At 43.4% G+C, this 21648-nt stretch overlaps 1 protein-coding gene across 2 annotated transcripts in view; it reads left to right on the top strand.

Annotated features, from left to right (window-relative positions):
- Positions 1-21648, top strand: part of adss2 (adenylosuccinate synthase 2) — a 72316-nt gene that overhangs the window by 11776 nt on the left and 38892 nt on the right. Inside the window, exon 1 of one of the 2 annotated variants that reach the window (XM_048536611.2) lies at positions 10350-10411. The exons of the other annotated variant lie outside the window; for it this stretch is intronic. Within the exon in view, the coding sequence (XP_048392568.1) occupies positions 10379-10411 (33 nt within the window). The 5' untranslated portion in view covers positions 10350-10378. Of the gene's footprint in view, positions 1-10349; positions 10412-21648 lie in introns of those variants that run through there. 2 annotated transcript variants of the gene reach the window in all.

Genomic DNA, 21648 nt, shown 5'->3' with positions numbered 1-21648 from the left:
ACAGGGCAACTAATTTGTGCACGGCAAGCTCTCACAAAGGCCGATGCAGTAATGGCCAGATAATTTGCTTTTGTGATGTGGGATACATAAATAGTGGCTAAGACTTAGCCTGTTCTTCTTAAAATCATGGTATGGGATCTTTTTTACATTTACCTAAGAAGAGCATCTTGGTTCGACATCTCATCTGAAAGGTGGTGTCCCCAACAGTGCTACACTCCTTTGATGCTGAACTGGAGTGTCAGCTTTTATTTAAGTTTAGAGTCCTGCCAGTATTCATCCACTGTTTGCAAGTTGTAAATTCTGGAACAGCTGGGATTTATTCTTCCCTCCTTTTTTAAAGCACTTGTTCTCTGCTTGTTTCCCACCCAGTAGAGAGATATTGACAATTTGGAATCGCATGATGGAGAGCATTGTCAATGCCACAAAATACTACATCATTCACATGTGAATTGTTAACCATTATAGGCATCTGTTTACTCCACTTAAGTGTTCTTATATGAATGCTGATAAGCTTAGAATTCAAATTCTTTAAATTTGGCCTTAGGCCGTATCTTGAAAAAATTCAGTGTTGATAATAAACATTTCCCTAACAATGAATATAACTACTAGAAAAACAGAAGAACTCAACTAACCAGTCCATATCTTGTTTTGTTGATATATGCTCATAGTTTAAAACACGTTTTTGTTATTGCTGTCACATTGAAGTGTTTAAGTTCATTGCCTTTTTCTCTTACCTGTTGTCCAACAAAATTATGTTGGTTACTTCATTTGCTTTGATGTAGACCATTAAACCAATGACTGGTCTCCGAAACCAAGTGAGCAACAAAACTAGGGAAGAAAATGGTGTAGTGGTGAGGCCACTGCCATAGAAATCCAGAACCCCAAGTTAATGTTCTGAGAACATGAAATTGAATCCCACCATGGCAGATGGTGGAAGTTTGAATTCAATTTTATAAAAAAAAGTCTGATATGCAAAGGTAATCTAGTGGCGACCATATACCATTGTATGAAAAACACATATGGTTCATTCGAGTCCTTCCTGGTCTGGTCATCATGACCCAGACCCATCATGTTGACCCTCTAGGCAGTAAAACCTGGCAAAGCTACCGACTTACATATCCTATGATTGGATTTTTAAGAAAAGGTTTCACTCTGGGACATATCATAAACAGGTTTTCTTGGGATCTTTGATAAACTGAACTTGGACAAGTCCATCAGCGGGTTACTTAGTATCATTGCCAAGTTTTTCTGTAGTAACTGTGGTGTTAAGCGTGTCACTGTATGACTTGACCTTCAGTGTAATCCACAAGTGAACTGCTGTTCGCTGCACTATTTTTGGTAAAACTGAACTATCTTTTTGGCTGCACAGAATCAACACCCAAAAGTTGAAGGTTAATTTGCAAACTGAAATATTAATTGCCATGCACAGCAAAGGATCCATGGCATGATATTTGACTAATGGGCAAACTCTGTTCCATAAACTATGAATCTGTCTTTTTAATGTTATTGCATATAAATAATTTTACTTAACACTTGAAACCCCGAAGCGTAAAAGGCTATAGCTAAGTGCTGGAAAATGGGATTACAGGAGATAGGCACTTGATGATCGGAGCAGACATGTAGGCTAAATGACCCATTTCTGTACTTTAAAACTCCATGACTGTATAATTTTTGAGACTTGCTATTTGTCAGACCAATTTTTTATTTGTAAACACTTCAGTGCTGGTTATGCATAATATTTTATCATTGCTTGCTGTTATTGCCTTTATTTTTTTTTGAAAGTAGCACTAGAATAATGTTTTTTTTTAATTTTTTTTCATCAACCTGTTTAGATATGTTAATGTACATCCCTGGAACAGGTGGGTCTTGAACCTGACCTCTTGGCTCAGAGACAGGGATACTTTCACTGTACTGTAAGAGCCATAACACAATCTATGACTTGTTTTTCCCCTTTTTCTTAACTTAACATTGAATTATGAAAGTTTAGTTTTATTGTTACTACAGCTGATTGATTCGCAAAAAAAGTAGTAATGTCTTGTTTTCTCACTAGTGTGATTTTAATCCGTGCCTCTTATCTCAGAGGTAGCGACACTAACACTAGAATAGCCATAACGTAGTAATTTTTTTTCCTTTTTTTAAAATTAACCTGTTTTTCTAATCAACCTGTTCAGCAATGTCATTGCTCACCCCTGGAGCTGGTGGGACTTTAACCCAGGCCCCTCAGTCCAGAGGTAAGACACTACCACTGCACCATAAAAGGGCCCAAATGCAGTGTATTAGGGGTGGTGTGGTTTTAAACCACCTGTGTTCACTTGCCATTTTTATCCTATTGCAATAAATGCAATTATTTTTGAAGATTAAGTGGTAGTAAGACTGTAGAGTATTTACTGATATGTGTATCGTGATCAAAGATATGTAATGTATCATTGTTTTTTTGGAAAGTAGACCGTTTTTAAAAGGAGAGGCAGATGAATGTGTTGTTGTGCTGTGAGCAATTTTTTAAGTCAACAGGTTTTGTAGAATTCAAATCTAATATCCAGCATTGCTGAATAAGCGTGTGACTGCAGGCCTCAGTGGCATTATTGGAAAAAATGTTTATAGTTATGTGTGTGTAAAAGGTAGTATAAACACATCAAGGCCATCAGAAGAGTCAGTAATTGATTTCAGAAAACACCAGTTTTGAATTCAGAAGCAAGTGTTGGATCATAAGATACAGGAGCCAAATTAGGATATTCGGCCCACTGAGTCTTCTCTGCTATTCAGTCGTGGCTGATATGTTTCGCAACCCCACTCTGCTGCCTTCACGAACAGACAGATGCAGGTTGGGAGATGGTCATGTGGGAACCCACAAGGCGATTGGAGGAATAGAAAATCTGCAAGTAGAAAAAGTACCAGCTTTAGGGAACAAACAGAGGGGCACTACATTATTAGTGGAGGAAAGCTCAAACGTAATGGTGATGCACGGAAAATAACATGCTTCTATTAAACAGTACTGGCTATTCCAAAGCTAATTGTTGTAAGTTAAATGGGAGACTGATTGTAGTTGTACAACTGCTGAAAGAATCCTCAGGAAAGTGTGCTTCAGAAAAGAAGATAGGTATTTAAACTGTCTAGCACAAAGAGAACAGTTTTCTTCAGAATCCACTAAGAAGTGGGAGATGACTTTGAAGCGCCAAGGAAATTCTTCTTCAGTAATTGCTAAATAGAATCAGACCACTGTAAATTCTGAATATTATATTGCAATGGAGAGAGATTCCCTTATCTTTCTAATCAAGGAGGAAAGCCAATAAAGACATTGAGAGACTGGAGTAGGTCAGTCACTGATGCTGGCTGATCATACTTTTTGTCTTTCAGATGGCCTAATGGGGAAAAAAAAGTGAATTGGAGATATACCTGGAGGTTACAAACCAGTCCCTTGTAGGGAGTTGGATTAAAGATTGTCTTATAAATGGAGGACTTCTAGCTGGAGTAGTGAAACAAATCCTTACAGAAGGAAATGGTGTTTTTTTTCTTGGGAAATGACCTAGCTGGTTCAAAAATTATAAAAACTAGTAGAGGCAAAATTAACTAATGCCACAAGAGTTTGTAGATTTGTTTTCTGACTGTTGTGACTAGATCTCGTGTCCAACAAAAGACAGGATGAGGAGGAGTTGAAGGAAAATATTTGAAAACCTACTTGTTCAAACCAATTCTTGAAAATGTACTAAGTATATTTAGCTCACAAAATGCAGGACAAATGCAAGCCCACCAGTGACCACTCCCTCAGACTTTTCAAGAAACTGGTGTGTTGTACGCTACAATCAACCTGTATGAATTAAATGAACCTTTGTAGTCTGTTTTGACATAAGTGATAATCCAAGTGTGAAAAATATTTCAACCAAAAATCAGACTTGTCTCTGGATGACTTGAAAATATTTCCATTGCATTTGTTGGAAGCTTGAGATTATTTATTGTTTTTAAGCAATAAAAACACCATCTATACAACACCTTTTGATTGATTGTCTATCTAAGTTTTTAAAAAAAATACAGGTTACAGAGTATACTTAGTTAGGCTGATGTTTGTATTCACTAATTTTGAGTTTTCTCATTACTTGTCCAAAGCATTCAAGCCTGGCTTCAAGTTTTTGAGCATGCTTCAGGGCAGCACCAAGGGAGCTTGATATCAGTCTGTTTAGATGACCATTGAAGATCAAAGAAGAACACTATGTTCTGGCTAGCATTCCTCCCTCAACCTAAACTGATAAAAATCAGCATAACTAGTCATTGACCCTGTTGCTGTTATTGCTATGTGCAAAATGGCTGCCACCAACTTGACTGATTTTTCAAATCGTGAAATGGTTTTGAATATCCTGAGATGTCAAGATGTCACAAATGCAAATCCTTCTTGCATTACCGTGAAATGATCTCGTTAGTACTTCACTGGTTGACAGCCTTCATCTCGAATGTTTAGTGAGGAATAACTAAAGAGACTTTGCTTAACAGTAAACTGGAGCGCTGCATCTTTACCTCCAGGCATGGAGTTTGGATCCAGCTTAGGAACGCAACACTCAAGTCTGTATTGGCCACACAGGTCATTAATGAAACAAAGTTGACCATATCAGGTCAAGCATGCAATTCAGAGATAAATTAGTCTCCTGTAAAGGGTACGATGGAGAGGTAATGGGAACTGCAGATGCTGGAGAATCCAAGATAACAAAGTGTGGAGCTGGATGAACACAGCAGGCCCAGCAGCATCTCAGGAGCACAAAAGCTGACGTTTCGGGCCTAGACCCTTCATCAGAGAGGGTGATGGGGAGAGGGTTCTGGAATAAATAGGAAGAGAGGGGGAGGCGGACTGAAGATGGAGAGAAAAGAAGATAGGTGGGGAGGGGATAGGTCAGTCCAGGGAAGACGGACAGGTCAAGGAGGTGGGATGAGGTTAGTAGGTAGGAAATGGAGGTGCGGCTTGAGATGGGAGGAAGGGATGGGTGAGAGGAAGAACAGGTTAGGGAGGCAGAGACAGGCTGGGCTGGTTTTGGGATGCAGTGGGGGGAGGGGATGAGCTGGGCTGGTTGTGTGATGCAGTGGGGGGAGGGGGCGAACTGGGCTGGTTTTGGGATGCAGTAGGGGAAGGGGAGATTTTGAAGCTGGTGAAGTCCACATTGATACCATTGGGCTGCAGGGTTCCCAAGCAGAATATGAGTTGCTGTTCCTGCAACCTTTGGCATCCTTGTGGCACTGCAGGAGGCTCATGATGGACATGTCATCTGAAGAATGGGAGGGGGAGTTAAAATGGTTCGCGACTGGGAGGTGCAGTTGTTTATTGCGAACCGAGTGGAGGTGTTCTGCAAAGCGGTCCCCAAACCTCCACTTGGTTTCCCCAATGTAGAGGAAGCCACACCGGGTACAACGGATACAGTATACCATATTGGCGGATGTGCAGGTGAACCTCTGCTAAATAACATAAATCCACATAAAGTGAACAAATGCTTGTAGGGAACTGGAAGAGATGTTTATTAAAATCCCTTTTACTTCAGGTGATAGCAACAATACTAATTGCCACTTGGCTACATAGAATTATTGGAGATTTGACCACCTCTGTGTCAAAGAAATGACCAGGCCCTTCAAACCATGGGTCCTATGGAGATGGTGGTTGTTTTATAGGTTCCACTTAAGGTTCTTTGATCTGAAAATTGTGGAAGTGCCAGAAAGTTGGCAAGTTTTGTTGCAGTTATACAAAACTTTAGTTCGGCCGCATTTGGAATATTGTGTGCAGTTCTGATTGCCTTACGACTGGAAGGTCATGTATGCTTTGGAGAGGGTGCAGAGAGGTTTTCTTAGGATGTTGCCTTATCTGGAGGGTTTTAGTTATGAGGGGAGGTTGGATAAACGGATTGCTTTTGCTGGAAAGGTGGAGGCTAAAGGGTGACCTGAATGAAATCTACAAAGTTACAAGAAGCATAGTTAGGGTGGATAGTCAAGGCTTTCTCCCAGGGTGGAAAGGTTAACTACAAATGAGCACAGGCTCAAGGTGAGAGGGGTAAAGTTTGGGAGAGAAGTGAGGGCAAAATCTTTCAAGGTGGTAGTGGCCTGGAACACATTGTCATTGAAGTTGGCAGAAGCAAGCATGTCAGCAACATTTAAAGGTCTATCTTGATAGATAAATGAACATGAGATGGACAAGGAGTAGCTGTCTTGCATAAGCAATAGGTAGTGGGTCCAAGTAAGGACTTGAAATTGGCACAGGCTTGGTGGGCCAAAGGGCCTGTTCTGTGTAGTATTGCATATTAAAATTATGCCATATCAATGTATTAATAAGGTGTGCAAGGAGTGAGTTAATTTATGTGTTTGAAAGTCAAAGATCTTGTATTTATCAGAGCCAATGAAGCCATCAGTGACCGAGATAACAAAGTGTGGAGCTGGATGAACACAGCAGGCTAAGCAGCATCTTAGGAGCACAAAAGCTGACGTTTCGGACCGAGACCAGCATCTGTAGTTCCCGTTATCTCTGAAGCCATCAGTGACTGCTTCTTTAAATTCTAACAGATCTACTGTAGAGCTGGATCGAGACTGACGTCTGTGAGGATTACACTGTTTCAAAGATCATGTCAAATGGCCTAGTTTTTGAAGAGACACTGCAGTGTGACTAAAAGATAAATGACTTGTCACATTGGACAGTTCAGTCTACCTGTGAAAGTACTGTATTCCTAAAAAGAAAGGGACAAATCAAATTTGATTTGCATCCAAATTGAAGATTCATGGGTTAGGCTCTAAATGCAGTCTGTCTGTTCTCTGCTAAATCCACCAAACTCTGAAGTAAAGTTGTTGACTCTGAAGCATGGTAATCTACTTATTACATATAAAGGATAGAATTAAGTTTTCATTAGCCACAACCCTGCATGCAAATGCTGCCTCTTGGAGTGAACACAAGGTGAAAAACTGCTAACTTGTAAAACTTGGATCTATATCAGTCTAGGCTAGATTATTGAGTACAAGCCTCCTGGTTCTTGTTTCCTGGCTCCCTTTTTGAGGATCATGCCCTTAATTAGAAAAGAAAATGTATAATTTAAGGTGATTGAGAGAAAGTTGAAAAAGTGTTGGGAGGGGGGAAACAAAAAACTTTTTTACACAGTAAATAATTAAGCTTGGAAATGTGCAGCTGCTTAATAGCATGATTGAAGCAGATTCAGTTCATCTTGCGCACTAGAAATTTTTTTTCAGTTATCTAGTAATTTGAATGAACTGATTTTGGACAATTATCAAATTTTAGCAATGTAAAAGATGCATTCTTATTTGAATTTGTTTTGGCAAGGAAGCAATTGTCACATTGAAATTAATAGCTTTCATATTTATTTCTTTTTTTTCAAAGCTCAGGCAGTTGTTTTCACTTTTGAGCCTGTGGACATGCTGTCTTTGAGTTGGATTGACATTGACCAAACACACAGTTTGAGTATCCCACTGAACAGTCTGGCGTTTCGTCTGTGCTGTTCTTGACACATCTTTGAGTTACGTTTCGGGAAATTAGGTGGTACAGTGATATGTTTCTCTAAAATCCAGGGTTTCCACTCAGTGAAAACTTCATTGCATAAGCGAATAATAATTGGTTCTGTTGCCACTTCTGAAGAAACCTGAGATGCACCCCAGCTCGTTTTCTCTTCTCCCCCCCCCCCCCCCCCCCCACCAACTGCATCACAAAACCAGCCCAGCTCGCCCCTGCCTCCCTAACCTGTTCTTCCTCTCACCTATCCCCTCCTCCCACCTCAAGTCACACCTCCATTTCCCACCTACCAACCTCATCCCACTTCCTTGACCTGTCTGTCCTCCCTGGACTGACCTATCCACTCTCCACCTATCTTCTCCTCTATCCATCTTCGGTCCGCCTCCCCCTCTCTCCCTATTTTATTTCAGAACTCTCTCCCCATCCCCCTCTCTGATGAAGGGTCTAGGCCCGAAACGTCAGCTTTTGTGCTCCTGAGATGATGCTTGGTCTGCTGTGTTCATCCAGCTACACACTTTGTTATGAGATAATAAAATGTGAGGCTGGATGAACACAGCAGGCCAAGCAGCATCTCAGGAGGACAAAAGCTGACGTTTCGGGCCTAGACCCTTCATCGGAGAGGGAACTGGAATAAATAGGGAGAGAGGGGGAGGTGGACCGAAGATGGAGAGTAAAGAAGATAGGTAGGGAGGGGATAGGTCAGTCCAGGGAAGACGGACAGGTCAAGGAGGTGGGATGAGGTTAGTAGGTAGATGGGGGTGCGGCTTGGGGTGGAAGGAAGGGGTGGGTGAGAGGAAGAACCGGTTAGGGAGGCAGAGACAGGTTGGACTGGTTTTGGGATGCAGTGGGTGGGGGGGAAGAGCTGGGCTGGTTGTGTGGCGCAGTGGGGGGAGGGGACGAACTGGGCTGGTTTAGGGATGCAGTAGGGGAAGGGGATATTTTGAAACTGGTGAAGTCCACATTGATACCATATGGCTGCAGGGTTCCCAGGCGGAATATGAGTTGCTGTTCCTGCAACCTTCGGGTGGCATCATTGTGGCAGTGCAGGAGGCCCATGATGGACATGTCATCTAGAGAATGGGAGGGGGAGTGGAAATGGTTTGCGACTGGGAGGTGCAGTTGTTTGTTGCGAACTGAGCGGAGGTGTTCTGCAAAGCGGTCCCCAAGCCTCCGCTTGGTTTCCCCAATGTAGAGGAAGCCGCACCGGGTACAGTGGATGCAGTATACCACATTGGCAGATGTGCAGGTGAATTTGCCAATGTGGTATACTGCATCCACTGTACCCGGTGCGGCTTCCTCTACATTGGGGAAACCAAGCGGAGGCTTGGGGACCGCTTTGCAGAACACCTCCGCTCAGTTCGCAACAAACAACTGCACCTCCCAGTCGCAAACCATTTCCACTCCCCCTCCCATTCTCTAGATGACATGTCCATCATGGGCCTCCTGCACTGCCACAATGATGCCACCCGAAGGTTGCAGGAACAGCAACTCATATTCCGCCTGGGAACCCTGCAGCCATATGGTATCAATGTGGACTTCACCAGTTTCAAAATATCCCCTTCCCCTACTGCATCCCTAAACCAGCCCAGCTCTCCCCCCCCCCCCCCCCCCCGCCCCCCCCACCCACTGCATCCCAAAACCAGCCCAACCTGTCTCTGCCTCCCTAACCGGTTCTTCCTCTCACCCATCCCTTCCTCCCACCCCAAGCCGCACCCCCATCTGCCTACTAACCTCATCCCACCTCCTTGACCTGTCCGTCTTCCCTGGACTGACCTATCCCCTCCCTACCTCCCCACCTATACTCTCTCCACCTATCTTCTTTACTCTCCATCTTCGGTCCGCCTCCCCCTCTCTCCCTATTTATTCCAGTTCCCTCTCCCCATCCCCCTCTCTGATGAAGGGTCTAGGCCCGAAACGTCAGCTTTTGTGCTCCTGAGATGCTGCTTGGCCTGCTGTGTTCATCCAGCCTCACATGTTATTATCTTGGAATTCTCCAGCATCTGCAGTTCCCATTATCTCTGATGCACTTGAAAAGACCATCCATCCTAGGAACAGATTACCTCTGTGATTAATAAAAGACGCTGCAGGACTGTAAATTATTGTAACTTCAGGCGTCTATCAAGTGGGCCAGTTGAGAAAGCTGTTTTCAGTAAGCATACTAAACATGCTTCCCCATGGGTGAATATCAGCTTTTATTTGGACTTCAGGGTATATGACAGGGAAGTAGGATAATAGCCATTTGAAGAGGTATTGAGGCTAGCTAGGAACTCTGAATACCTCCATTGTTACAGTGAGGCCAAATGTCAACTAGAGGAACAACACCTGATATTTTGCCTTGGGATCTTACAGCCCAAGGGCCTGAATATTGACTTCACCAGCTTCAAAATCCCTTCACCCCCAGCTTTATCCCATCTCTGCCTCCCTGACCTGTCCTAACCTGTCCATCTTCCTCGTCACCTTTCCACTCCACCTTTTCCCACTGACCAATCACCATAATCCCTTATCTGAATCCACCTGTCAGCATTCCACCTACCTTTCCCCAACCCCACCACCCCCCCAATTATTTTTGGGCTCCCTCTCCTCAGCCCTGACAAAGGGTTTTGGTCCAAATGTTGACTTTCCTGCTGTCTGACCTGTATTTGTCCACCTCCATTCAGCTGTGTTTGTTTAGTTGGTTTGCTGCTTCAAATGCCCTGAATATTTGTGGATTAGCAAACAGGATCTGATTTACTGCTATGACAGTTTGTGTTATTTTAGGAATCATTTATATTCCAATACTTCTGCGTATATAATGTGATGCTTCCTATGACTTCCAAGAGTAAATGCCATTATTCTTCTATTTTCTCTTTTGCAGACCCACCACTGTCACCATTCTTTGCACCAGTATGTTTACCCAGAAAGATGCTTAATATGACACCAGATTGGCTTAAAATTGTAAGTCATTCCCAGGCATACAAAAGCACAGTACTGTGGATGCAGGAAACATGTCAAGCAGAAAATGCCAGAAATACTCAGCAGGTCAAAGAGAGAAACAGTTAATGTTTCAGGTTGGTGATTTCACATCAGACCTGGTAACATTAGAAATTTACTAGATTTTGAGTTAATAAGTTAGGGTAGGATGAGGGAAAAAGAACAAAAATGTAAGAAATGTCATGTGGTGGATGGCTGGAAATATTAAACCATGAATTCCTGGTGCAAGACTAAGAATAGTACAAAAGCCAAAGATGTGTGTCGAAGATGTTGAACAACAATGCCTGCCATCTGAAAGCAAAGAAAAAGGAAACAAAGTGCAGCAGATGCTATGATCTAAAATTCATGAATTTGTCTTCTGGACTCAATAACTGTAAAGTTCCAGTTGAAAGACAAGGTGCTGTTTCCTGAGTTTGCATTGAGCTTCATTAGAACATTGAACACTAAGAAAAATCAGAGTGGAAGGGAGATGAAGAATTAAACTGACAGCTGATCAGAATCTCAGGGCCATGTTTAAGGACTGTTGAGAAGTCACTTAGTTTACGTTTTGATCTCCTCAACATAAAGTAGGTCAATTCACGAGCACAGTATATTCAACTGGAAGAAGTATAAATAAATTACAAATAAATTATAACTGGCAGGAATGTTTGAGACCTGTATACAGAGGAGCTAAGAGGGTATGTCTTCTATCTTGTACTTGAAAGGTGCCGAGAGAGAAGAGGGAGATCCAGAGTTAACTCAGAAGTGGACCAGGTGAATGGTGACAAGGGAGGGGACGGTGTGTGTGTTGATGGCAGCATGTGAAAATGGAGGAAGATGAACTTGTTGAATATGGAGGCTGATGAGTTGCAAGGTGTGTACAAGAGGAGCCCTGTCATGGTTAGAGGAAATAGAGAAAATGATTGTGAAATGGAGCATGTAGCGGGGAGCCTTGTCAGCCTTGTGGGAGTTGGTGGGGGAGGATGGATTTCTCTCAAACAGCTCTGGTGTGGAAGGTTGCATCACCAGACAGATGTGACCAAGCCTGATAGACAGGGAGATTGGAATTGTGTCCTTAGATGAAGAATGCTGCAGGGCAGTATCACTGAAGTAATCTTTTTGGGCAGCAAGTTATATGGAATGCTCTTCTTGAAATCGTGATGGACACTGACTGGACAAGTACTTGAAGGAAAATTGTCACAGGCCAATGAGAAAAGGACATTGGTGCTATCTTTATAGCTTCTGCTGTGCTCTCCTGTTCTCTTAAATGATTTGATTTGCTTTAAGCACATTCATCCATCTTTATGACAGTAGGTGAAAAGAGCTTTTCAACAAGAGAAAATATAAAAATAGTCACTGTCTTGTTGAGCACTTCAACTAAATTAGGAAGTACAAGCTCTGAATTTGCTTTTGTTTCTGCCCATGTAAGCTATTCATACTGCCTGTGCTGTTGTTCAATTCACTTCTGTGTCTATTCATTGATTTGGCAGTGCCTACTTTGAATCAGATATTAGCCATTGTGCTTGTGCATTCTTTCTCATATTTCTGTCGTCACGGGCTGAGCTTCTATTTGGTCAGGGTGAGATTTTTTGGATTTTCCCCTCCCTCCATTTCCTCTGTTCAATTTGACACCCATACAGTTCCTACAACATGACCTATCTTGCTTGTGATCGCTCTCTGAAACAGCTACAAAGGAAGAAGTTAGGGAGTTGGCCTGATGACAGACACAATGAGCTAGCAAAACTGAAAATCTTAAAATGTGGACAAAAGCAGAAGTTGCTGGCAAAGCTCAGCAGGTCTGGCAGCATCTGTGAAGAAAGAAAAATTGGAGTTAACATTTCAAGTCTGGTGACCCACCCTCAGAATCCCAAAACATTAACTGATTTTATTCTTCACAAATGCTGCCAGACCTGCTGAGCTTTGCCAGCCCTGCTGAGCTTTGCCAGCAACTTCTGCTTTTGTTTCTGATTTACAGCATCCGCAGTTCTTTTGGTTTTTATCTTAAAATGTGGCCTGATTATGTTGAAATCTTATGAATTCCTGTTCCTTGATGCGTTAAAATTGTGCCATCATAACAATGCTTTGTTTCACTTCTCTTCAAAGATGAAAATTGTTAAATCATTCTACGCTGATGGTACTGTATACGTATGTGCTGATCCTCTAAATAGCTGAAGTTCATCAGACAAGGTGGAGGAGTCTTTAGTAAACTTTTGCACAGAAGCACAAAACATTTATCACCAAACTGCAGTAACGTGACTGCTCTAATGTTTCTTATTTTTCGACAGTAGCTGTTGGTTGTCTCAAAAGTTGTCTATGCCATTGCACAAGTCTTAAGTTTTCCCTTCTCCATTTTTTGTTTGATTTGTGCTGTACAAAAATCACCCAAATGTTTCTACAAAAGAACTAAATAAAAACCGAAAGAACTGTGGATACTGTGAATTAGGAACAAAAACACAGTTGCTGGAAAAGTTCAGCAGGTCTGGCAGCATCTAAAGATTAGATTCCCTGCAGTGTGGAAATAGGCCCTTCAGCCCAGCAGGTCCACCCCGCCCCTTGAAGCATCCCACCCAGACCTATCCCCCTATAACCGATACACCCCTGAACACTACAGGAAATGTTGCATGACCAATCTACCTAGCCTGCACATCTTTGGACTGTGGGAGGAAACCGGAGCACCCGGAGGAAACCCACGCAGACACAGGGAGAATGTACAAACTCCACACAGACAGTTGCCCAAAGCTGGAATTGAACCTGGATCCCTGGTGCTGTGAGGCTGCAATGCTAACCACTGAGCCACCGTGCCGCCCCCTATCTGTGAAGGAAAAAACAGAGTTAACGTTTCAGTTCCAGTGACCCTTCCTCAGAACATAGTTCTGCAATTTAGAAGAAAGGTTCCATGTGTGAGAGATTTCCTTTTGAGGATAGATTGAAGACGATAGGACTGTTCTCCTTGGAGGGAAGGCTGAGAAGGGATCTGTCTGAACTTTTCAAAATCATGTGCGTGTTTGACAAAGTAGATAGGGTGAAGCTGTTTGCATTTGTAAAAAGAAACAGTAATGAGAAGGCATAGATTTCAGGTGATGTTCAGGCGAAGCAGGGATGCTGAAAGAAAATGTTTTCACAGTTAGAGTGGGGTCAGTTAGCTCAGTTGGCTGGATGGCTGTTTTGCAATGTGCAGTGACACCAACAGCATGGCTTCAATTCCTACACCCGCTGAGGTTGTCACAAAGGACCCTGCTTTTCACCCTCTCCCCTTGGCTGAGGCAGGGTGACCCTTGGGTTAAACCACCACCCGTTGTGTTTCTGAGGCGTCTTCTCTTCTGGGGCTATGGTGTTGAATGCACCCTTTGGAAATGTGGTGGAGGGTGGTTTAACTGTGGCATTCAAGAGAGCATGGGATGATTACTTGGATAGTAACAATGAGCATGGATATGGAGAAAAGGCAGGAAATTTGTACTGGATAACAGCTGGCTAGATAATGGGATTGGTTCAGACATGATGGGCTGAATGGCTTCCTACACAGTGGTAATTTCAAGTTCTGAGGTTCTGGTTCTAACCTTAGGCTTCATAATGCGAGACCACTTCTGGAGTACTGAGAGCGGTTTTGGTTCCTTTTTTCTTAAAGAAAGGCCATTTCTTTGGAGGCAGCTCAGAGAAGGTTCACTAGGATGATCCCTGGTATGGCAGGGACTGTGTTTTGAGCAAAGGCTAAACAGATTGAGACTTTACTCACTGGAGTGTGGAGGAATGAATGGTGATCAGATTGAAATTATAGGATTCTTAAGAGGCTTGACAGGGTAAATGCTGACAGTATGTTTCACTTTATGGGAGAGTCGAGGACCAGAGGGCATAATCTCAAATTGAAGGGTCGCTAATTTAAGCATGAGATGAGGAGTTTCTGCTAAGGGTTGAATATTTGAAACTCATGGCCTCTGTAGCTTTCTGTGGCAGAGTTCTTGTTTATATTTAAGGCCGAGTTAGATTCTTGATCAGCAGCAGGATCGAGCAGAAAATGCAAGAAAGTGGATTTGAGGAATGTTGGATGAGCCCTGATCCCCTTTGAAGGGCCGAATAGCCTGCTACTGTTCCTTGTGGTCTTAATACATGTATAGAAAGAGATCGAGTTTGCGCTTGTATGCTTTAAATATGGATCCGATGTGAATTTTCCTGTAAGTTTAATATTGGCCTAGTAACAAAAATGGAGAGATGTTCATACTATCTAAACTTAGCAACAACGTGAGAGGATCCACAGCATGTGTAAGATTACATTTGTGACATATTGTTTAAAAGACCTGCTATTGCTAAAGTTGACTCTTACACACTGTACAAGTTAGTGTTTAATAGCCTCAACACCAAACTGTGCCTTGGTTTGAAGATATTTCTGCAGACTACCATGACACATAACTGTTCCCTTAAAACTTCTGTACTCCGCAAAAGAGAAACTTTACCAATGGCAGAATGACTCTCTTTATATATAATGGAGTTATACTACAGTTTGTCCATGACTTCTCATTAGCTGAGTGTAGTAGTAATGAGTGTACATCACTGCCATTAACCAATTTATTCAGAAATGTGTTAACCTTCAACAAAATAAAATGGCTATCTGCCATAGGATGAAAGAGTTTTTTCTTTCCATTAATGCTTCTGCACATAACCCAAAATATCCTAGACATCTCCTTTACTATTAAAACACATCAGTTTGCCCTCCCATCTGGGTTGAATCTTTGTACCATCAGCTAGCCCTCAGTCATTCTGATACCTCTCTGTGGTAGTGTATGTTTTTTTTTTAAAGCCTGTGAATATATTCATAATATTTTAGCAACTGATCAACACGTGCCTTGGTGTGTTGCTGCTCACCTTTTGCTGACTTTGATAAAAGCAACTGTGTTGACTATTTGTTTCAGAGAGAGTAGGAACTGCAGATGCTGGAGAATCTGAGATAACAAGGTGTGAAGCTGGATGAACACAGCAGGCCAAGCAGCATCTTAGGAGCAGGAAAGCTGATGTTTCGGGCCTAGACCCTCCTTCAGAAATGGCGGGGGGAAGAGGGTTCTGAAATACATAAGGAGAGAGGGGGAGGCAGGGAGAAGATAGGTGGAGAGGAGTCAGTGGGTCAAAGAGCTGGGGATGGAGTCAGTAAAGGTAAACATTCCCCTGAGGAATATTTTGCGGTTTCACTGTTGCCGTTGGACGTCCTTAATGTATTGACACCAATCTGCCACAATACAAATCTAGCTTGAGCTGCCATGCTTACTGTTGAGAAATCTATCAGCCATGATAGAATGGCAGAGCAGACTGGATGGGCCACATGGCCTATTTCTGCATATGGTCTTATGGTTGTATTTTATGCCTCTTCTATAGTTATTTTACTCTGACTTCTCATGCCTTATGCACACTGTGCTCCCAGGAGTCAGTTTGCACCAAAGGAAAATCTTAAGATATAAATTAAATAATTCGTCTTTCTGACATATTGATTGGCGGATGAGTACATTGTCCTCATTGCAGACTGGGTCCAAAAATTGCATGGGCTGAATCTGTTATCCAACCTCTGCACTTTGCAGTTTAAGAGCCTAATCACTGTGCAAGAGTTAGTTTTGTGAAACCAGAGCTGGCATATTTCCATAAAATATTGCAACAATTGTTTTCAACATTTAAGTCCCCTCCCCAAATGATGAGGTGCAGTTGGTCCTGGTTCACGTGATCCAGAATTGCCAGATATTTTGTGTCTTTTTAATGGAGTGTTATTGTTATATGCTTTGCTGACATCCTGAAATATCCTTTTTAATTTAACTAGAGAAAGGGAATTGGGTACTGCTGGCAGTTTAGCAGTTTAGAGAAGCATTAGAAGCTCAGTTGATATATAGCTGCCCTTGTCTGTACAAAGTGTTGACCAGTGGATTTGTTGCTTATCTCTTTTGTGCATTACTGAATGAGTGTTAATCTGTGGCTGACTTATTCTTATCTGTATCACTACCGTGCTGGAGTAGTCCCTGTTTTTCAGTGCCAGATAATTATGACTTGGAGCAGAGCTGCGGTGAAAATGTTCACTGGTGTTGTGACTAGCTTCATCCAGTACATTGGGGGAGGAGAGAGGGCGAGAACCTCGGCAACCAATGCTGTGCGCAATACATTTCATGCTTTGAATTCATCACCTCAAACTGATCCCAGCACTGTTAACATACTGTAAATGTCAGCATTGCCTCCACTCTAAAATAGTTATAGTTCAAAGTGTTCTCTGGTGGGCACAAGAAGTTTTGAAGGACACTATCTATAACTGTACTGATGGATATTTTCCACTTTATAGAATCTACTTTTCACTGATACAAAGTACTGGAGAGGTCTAGTAACATACACTACAGTATGTACGTTATACACCAGTATTTCTTTATTCTTTCATGGCACTTGGGCATCAATGGCAAGGCCAGCATTTATTTTCCATTTCTAACTTTCAGTCCGATTAAGTCAGGTGTCACGTGGGACCAAACCTGTTAAGAGTGGTGGATTTAGTACAGTAATGAACCAATTGAGATCTCAGTTTAACTCTATTAATTCAAATATTAATTGAATTTAAATTCCACTATGTACAGTGGTAGGATTTGAGCCCAAATCCCCAGGGCATGAACAAACACAGTCGCTGGAAAGCTCAGCAGCGTCTGGAAACAATAAATCATTTAGCATTTCAGGTCCAGTGACCCTTCCTCAGAACTGTGGATGAACCTGGGCTGGCGGATTGTTAGTCTTTGACAATGCCAGCACACTATTAAGGCTGTTCAGTAATGTCCTATTGTCTGTTAAAAGTCATTAGTAATATAACATATGGATTTTTTTTTAAACTTTGTCAACTGAAATGCTGGAATCAGAACTTGACTTTCAACCAGTTCTGTTTTCTTAAACCTTTCCTCCAGGTTTTGTCTCCTTTTCTGGGGATGCTAATTAGTACAGAGGATGCAAAAAAAAATTGCTGGAGAAACTCAGCTGGTCTGGCAGCATCTGTGGAGAGAAAGCAGTTTTAATGTTTTGATCCAGTGACCTTTCTTCAGAACCCAATCTGAGGAAGGGTCACTGCACCCGAAATGTTAACATTGCTTTTTCTCCACAGACAGACCTCTTGAGTTTCTTCAGCAATTTGTTTTCATTTCACATCTTCAGCATCCATTTTTTTTTTGGTTGTTGACTACTGAGGGTGGACCCACAGTTGCCGAACTACTTTGTGAGAGAGCTTAAACATTAGCGTTTACATTGCAGACTTTGACAGTGGTTATGAGCCCAACGCTTAGCTGGCGAACCCCTCACCTAATGCATCTGTTTTCTAATCATTGTCAGGGATATTTAGCTGAAGCAACCCTGTTTATTTACTTAATCCTAGAGAATACTGCCCAGTCACTTCAGAATGCTGAGATTATTTGTGGTGGTGTTTAGCACCAAGTCCCTTTCACCTGTTTTGCCCTCCCGCGCCACACTGTGTTCTGTGACTTAAGTTAGTTCTGGTCCAACAGCGTCTCAATTTTAAGGCTGACAGCCTTGTTTTCAAATTTCCCCAATGCCTCAACCTGTCCCTACAGCGTATAGCCTTCGAGCTCACTAGATATTTTTAATCAGTTTGTCCAGACGTGCCTCTGGAGCAGATGGGACTTGAACATGGGCTTTCCAAAAGGTAGGGACCAGAGTTCACTGTACCCTTGCAATTCTGACATCTTGTACCTTGCCTATTTTAATTAATTTAGCTGTCTAGCGAGTTGAACTCTGAACAGCCTTGCTTAAGGATCTCTAACCATCTCTCCATTTTAAGATAATAAAATGTGAGGCTGGATGAACACAGCAGGCCCAGCAGCATCTCAGGAGCACAAAAGCTGACGTTTCAGGCCTAGACCCTTCATCAGAGAGGGGGATGGGGAGAGGGTTCTGGAATAAATAGGGAGAGAGGGGGAGGCGGACTGAAGATGGAGGGAAAAGAAGATAGGTGGAGAGGAGAGTATAGGTAGGGAGGGGATAGGTCAGTCCAGGGAAGACGGACAGGTCAAGGAGGTGGGATGAGGTTAGTAGGTAGGAGATGGAGGTGCAGCTTGGGGTGGGAGGAAGGGATGGGTGAGAGGAAGAACAGATTAGGGAGGCAGAGACAGGCTGGGCTGGTTTTGGGTTGCAGTGGGTGGAGGGGAAGAGCTGGGCTGGTTGTGTGGTGCAGTGGGGGGAGAGGACGAACTGGTCTGGTTTTGGGATGCGGTGGGGGGAGGGGAGATTTTGAAGCTGGTGAAGTCCACATTGATGCCATTGGGCTGCAGGGTTCCCAAGTGGAATATGAGTCGCTGTTCCTGCAACCTTTGGTGGCATCATTGTGGCACTGCAAGAGGCCCGTGATGGACATGTCATCTGAAGAATGGGAGGGGGAGTGGAAATGGTTTGCGACTGGGAGTTGCAGTTGTTTATTGCGAACCGAGTGGAGGTGTCCTGCAAAGCGGTCCCCAAGCCTCCGCTTGGTTTCCCCAATGTAGAGGAAGCCACACCGGGTGCAGTGGATATAGTATACCACATTGGCAGATGTGCAGGTGGACCTCTGCTTAATATGGAAAGTCATCTTGGGGCCTGGGATAGGGGTGAGGGAGGTGGTGTGGGGGCAAGTGTAGCATTTCCTGCGGTTGCAGGGGAAGGTGCCGGGTGTGGTGGGGTTGGAGGGCAGTGTGGAGCGAACAAGGGAGTCACGGAGAGAGTGGTCTCTCCAGAAAGCAGACAAGGATGGGGATGGAAAAATGTCTTGGATGGTGGGGTTGGATTGTAGATGGCAGAAGTGTCGGAGGATGATGCGTTGTATCCGGAGGTTGGTGGGGTGGTGTGTGAGAATGAGGGGGATCCTCTTTGGGCGGTTGTGGCGGGGGCGGGGTGTGAGGGATGTGTTGCGGGAGACGCGGTCAAGGGCGTTCTCGACCACTCTGGGGGGAAAGTTGCGGCCCTTGAAGAACTTGGACATCTGGGATGTGCGGGAGTGGAATGCCTCATTGTGGGAGCAGATGCGGCGGAGGCGGAGGAATTGGGAATAGGGGATGGAATTTTTGCAGGAGGGTGCCCTCCACCACCTCCAGGACTTCCAATTCCCTGGCCCCGACACCTCATTTTCACCATGGACGTCCAGTCCCTATACACTTGTATTCCGCATGCAGATGGCCTCAAGACCCTCCGCTTCTTCCTGTCCCGCAGGCCCGACCAGTCCAGCTCCACTGACGCCCTCATCCGCCTAGCCGAACTTGTCCTCCCCCTCAACAACTCCCTACCTCCCCACCTATGCTCTCCTCTCCACCTATCTTCTTTTATCTCCATCTTCAGTCCGCCTCCCCCTCTCTCCCTATTTGTTCCAGAACCCTCACCCCGTCTCCCTCTCTGATGAAGGGTCTAGGCCCGAAACGTTAGCTTTTGTGCTCCTGGGATGCTGCTTGGCCTGCTGTGTTCATCCAGCCTCACATTTTATTAGCTTGGATTCTCCAGCATCTGCAGTTCCCATTATCACTCTCCATTTTAAGATACTGCTTAAAACCAGTGTATTTGAAACCTTTGGTCATTTACCTAAATGCCTGCAAACTATGGTGCTCAGTTTTATTTTGTCATGCTCTTAAGAGGCATCTTGAGACGTTATATTAAATAGAGATGGTAAATCAATACATATTGTTTTGAATCGTGTAACTAAGCCTTGTTCGGCATGATTGAGCTACATCTTTCTCTTACCAATTGGAGGTATGAAGGAAGCCTCAGTGAGTTTGAGTTCATACGTGAAACAACTCCAGAGGCTGGAATCCTATCAAGTCATCCTTTATTTACACATGGAGCCCTTAACACTGATTCAGCTTCCTCAGTCAACTGTCAGGGTGATCAGAACCTGGCACTTGTGTTTATATCAAGGAGTCCTGGCTCACAGATTGGACTAGATTAAGAGCCCAGTCGCTACATTTCTTTCCCTCCGAGTCCAAGTACATTGGTCAGTTCTTTTTATTAAAATTATAGCTGCTCCTGCAGCATTTTAGCACCAGGTCATGTTCCTCCAATTCTGCCTCTGATATGGGCAGCATGTGATGCACAGTAGCTTACCTCTTACACCTGGAGCATCTTGGAAGAAATTCATTTTCCACTTCAGACAGCTGAGTTTATGACATCTGCCCTGTCTGTCTCAGACTCAGATTGTATATAACTGGACTTGATGTTGCATCAATCCTCGCGTTTAGGAGACTTGTGTATGGCTCTGGTATTTCCTGCCTTCCTTCCTTTTTCCCACCACCACCACACCCCTCCACCCCCAGCAATCAACCCTCACTTTATTTTCCAATGGATGTAACCGAGTCTCGTCGACTCTGTAGCCGAAGTAGGTCAAGTGGGGTGCCTGGAACACACCATTTTTCCTTTATAAGGCATATGTCCACCTGGGGGAATTGTCAAAGGACTATATTTGAGTTCTCCACGTGCTCCTTATTGTTCTGCCCTGTTATTAGCATGTCATCTAGATTAATGGCACCCTGGGGTAGACCTTCAAAATGTTCTCAATCATCCACTGAAAATTAGCACAAGCTGCCATTTGGGGTTATTGTCAGTCTCATATTGATACAAACCCTAAGGGGTATTAATTGTGGCATACTTCTGGGAATCCTGAGTTAACTGTAATTGCAAGTTTGCATGGCTCCTGTCTGACTTTGTGAAGGACAGCTAAACCCCTCTCCCAGCTTTGTGTTTACATCCTGCAGAACTGAGGCAAACTGACCCACTAGGGCTTCACAAAGCAGTGCGACTGGTGTTACCCATTCTACAATCTCGACTGGTTTGTCATTCCTTTGCTTTCCAGCCTTGATTTCTACCTCTATTTTTTGCTGCAAAAAGCCATTGAGTGGAGCTTGCAGAATCATGAAATTGCTTACATGTCACCTTGTATTGTGGCCTCAGCTCCTTCGATATTCCTGAGATCATCTTAAAAAAACCTTTTGGGTATTTTATTGGGACTTCACTCAGGCGTCCATTTTCTAATCTCAAGATGTTGAGCCAATCTAGGTGAATCCTTCTCAATCAATCAATTTCACCCCATCGACTTTGGGCCTGAGCATTTTACTGCAATCAGTGGCAACTGAATCAGTTGCTTCTCATAAGAGACCAGAACCAAAGTTGTACCCTTAATCTGTAAAATGTTCCCAATATGCGTTCTCAGTCTGGCCAAGGTCTTACTTGAACTTAAGAGGTTAGATTCCAGGGTGAAT

This window comes from Stegostoma tigrinum, chromosome 9, assembly GCF_030684315.1.
Source record: "Stegostoma tigrinum isolate sSteTig4 chromosome 9, sSteTig4.hap1, whole genome shotgun sequence".
NCBI classification, from domain to species: domain Eukaryota; kingdom Metazoa; phylum Chordata; class Chondrichthyes; order Orectolobiformes; family Stegostomatidae; genus Stegostoma; species Stegostoma tigrinum.
The sequence above is the reverse complement of the archived record's forward strand: the minus strand, read 5'-3'. Positions and strand labels throughout refer to the sequence as shown.